Source organism: Sorghum bicolor, chromosome 6, assembly GCF_000003195.3.
Source record: "Sorghum bicolor cultivar BTx623 chromosome 6, Sorghum_bicolor_NCBIv3, whole genome shotgun sequence".
Classification (NCBI taxonomy): domain Eukaryota; kingdom Viridiplantae; phylum Streptophyta; class Magnoliopsida; order Poales; family Poaceae; genus Sorghum; species Sorghum bicolor.
The window spans coordinates 4,000,636-4,003,517 of NC_012875.2; the positions used below are offsets into that span (position 1 = coordinate 4,000,636).

The following is a 2,882-nucleotide window of genomic DNA, read 5'->3' on the forward strand; positions in this document are numbered from 1 at the left end:
AGTCCTTGTCCAGTGGAAGAGCGAGTCGGCCGCGTCCGCCACCTGGGAAGATGTTGAGCCGTTCCGCGCCAAGTATCCGGAGTTCCAGCTCGAGGACAAGCTGCTCCTCGACGGGGGGAGAGATGTCATGGTCGGGTGCGCGTATTCTAGGCACGGCTGGGCCCGTGATGTGTGCCGCAGCGAGGAGCGCGCAACACGCGCGGTGGGCGAGCGCGGTCAGCGCGATGACGCCCAGGACGTGGTCACCGTGAGTGGCTGAGTAGGAAAGTAGAGATAGCTTTCTGTTTTACTTACTAGATTATAGGAGCCTGTTGCTCCGGTTGGTTTGAGGCCAAGGGCCATATATATTCTGTACGGACGTTCAGTTGGGAATTAAGAAAGATATTACCATCTAATCTCCTACCTCCTCTCAGAGACGGAACCAGAGCAAATATATAGTGGGGGCCGAGTATAGAAGATATGCATGAAGATTACACTTGGCTTAAGCTCCATCACTTAAAAATAACTAACTTTGCATGTACTCTTAAAGAAAGTTTAAGGAGTTAGGGGGGCCATGGCCCCTGCTAGCCCCCCTGGTTCCGTCACTGCCTCCTCTCAACTAAGCCTGCGGCAGGGGCAACCCCGCTGGAGAAGACAACGGACCGAGACTACGAGTTACGTAGTCGAGGGCCGGCTACCCGAGGGTTGAACGCCCTTGACACCTCACAACTGTGTCCCCAACTGCAATGCATCTGTTTCATTCTTCAGACAGTTCCATCTCTGATATCAGCCCTCTTGCTCTTTGATTTTCCTTCTTATGTTATGTGCAAATAAGAAAACAGTGATCATGTTACATATCTGGGCTGGAGTGCTTTTGAGGTAATTTCTGGATTAGCTTTGTTGCAAGATGCTGAACAAAATGTTTTCCTGTACATATTTTAAATAACATAGATTGATCACTAAGGCAAAATATTTCTATGCATGTGATTGGCTGCTTCAGCTGGCTGGCGGCTACACTAGCTAGTTTTATAATAATTATTAAACGTGGATACAAGGCAAACAAATATTGATTTTGTAGGCGACACCGTTGATTACTGTGTGGTCAGTTCTCCTTGTTATAATAATGTACACGCGTGCGTGTGATTTGCGGTCCTTGTATGTAGCGACGCCAGATTCTATGGCATGAGTATTAATTCTTCACTTAACGTCAAGGCTACATGCCTGAATCCATCTCGTCAATTCCACACAGCATTCTAGGATTACTTTCCTATTTCTAGCTGACTGTGGGTCACTCTCAGAAGATACCATACGTTTATTCTGCAAGAACAAGATTATACAATGAGTAACTAACTTGACCAGCACGCTGCAGCTCGTGTATATACTAACTGCAATAAAAAAGACCACACCTTCACTGACTTACGGCATTAGGAGGCCGGGTCTATATAAAGACATGCCCCCGCCTCCTCATTTCCACACATCCACAGAAAAGGGAGTACACAAAACCACAGCAACCAGTAAGAAAAGAAACACAGCAGCAGAGTAGATCATGGTCACCTCCAAGGCTTTCCTCCTTGCCATCCTTGGTTGTGCCAGCTTATGCAGTTCTGTCCTAGCTGCTCGTGAGCTGAGCGATGCGGCCATGGTCGAAAGGCACGAGAATTGGATGGTTGAGTATGGCCGTGTCTACAAAGATGCGGCTGAGAAGGCGCGGCGTTTTCAGGTGTTCAAGGATAATGTAGCATTCGTCGAGTCATTCAATACCAATAAGAACAACAAGTTCTGGCTTGGTGTCAACCAGTTTGCTGACTTGACCACTGAAGAGTTCAAAGCAAACAAAGGTTTCAAACCAACAGCAGAAAAGGTTCCAACAACTGGATTCAAGTATGAGAACTTGAGTGTCAGCGCACTTCCGACAGCTGTGGATTGGAGGACCAAGGGAGCTGTCACACCTATCAAGAACCAAGGCCAATGTGGTACGTACAATTGTGATCATACTTGAAACAATTAATTATTTCCGTGATGATATATACATGGTGATTAAGCTCTTTTGATGACTTGTACAATGACACAAAAAAATAATTGCAGGTTGCTGCTGGGCATTCTCGGCTGTAGCTGCCATGGAGGGCATTGTGAAGCTGAGCACCGGCAACCTCATCTCGCTCTCTGAGCAAGAACTAGTGGACTGTGACACCCACAGCATGGACGAGGGTTGCGAGGGTGGCTGGATGGACAGTGCCTTTGAGTTTGTCATAAAAAATGGAGGCCTCGCCACGGAGTCCAACTACCCATACAAGGCAGTAGACGGCAAGTGCAAGGGCGGATCAAAGAGTGCCGCAACCATCAAAGGTCACGAGGACGTTCCGGTTAACAACGAGGCTGCACTCATGAAGGCCGTGGCCAATCAACCCGTATCTGTTGCTGTTGATGCGAGTGACAGGACTTTTATGTTGTATTCTGGTGGTGTGATGACCGGCTCCTGCGGCACTGAGCTGGATCATGGGATCGCTGCCATTGGATATGGCATGGAGAGTGATGGCACAAAGTATTGGATTCTAAAAAATTCATGGGGAACCACATGGGGAGAGAAGGGATTTCTAAGAATGGAGAAGGACATTACAGACAAACGTGGAATGTGTGGCCTTGCCATGAAGCCTTCCTATCCTACTGAGTAGGAAAAAACCAAGAGTATACTTCTGAAAACGTCATCAGCTTGTATTTGAATAATTATATATGTGCCTTCTACACTCTCATATAGTTTGTTCTTTATGTATTGCAATCATACACATGTAACTTTTATTATATATGTTTGTTAACTTTGTAATTATCCTTAACGTTTGAAATAATACATTAAAGCTCCGTACAGAGTTCTATAAAGTCTGGAGTGTTGTTAAATAGTCAAACAT

General features: G+C 46.3%; 1 protein-coding gene across 1 annotated transcript; it reads left to right on the forward strand.

Moving 5' to 3' along the window:
- Positions 1,526 to 2,651, forward strand: LOC110436681 (senescence-specific cysteine protease SAG39-like). Its single transcript, XM_021464143.1, has 2 exons — positions 1,526 to 1,952; positions 2,065 to 2,651. The coding sequence occupies exons 1-2, from the start codon at positions 1,526 to 1,528 to the stop codon at positions 2,649 to 2,651; spliced, it is 1,014 nt and encodes a 337-aa protein (XP_021319818.1).

What these genes read in the sequence shown, in the direction of transcription:
- LOC110436681 (XM_021464143.1), top strand. Translation starts at nt 1,526, where the DNA reads ATGGTCACCTCCAAGGCTTTCCTCCTTGCCATCCTTGGTTGTGCCAGC. An exon ending in CAAGAACCAAGGCCAATGTG is followed by an intron (nt 1,953 to 2,064) that starts GTACGTACAATT and finishes AAATAATTGCAG; the next exon opens with GTTGCTGCTGGGCATTCTCG.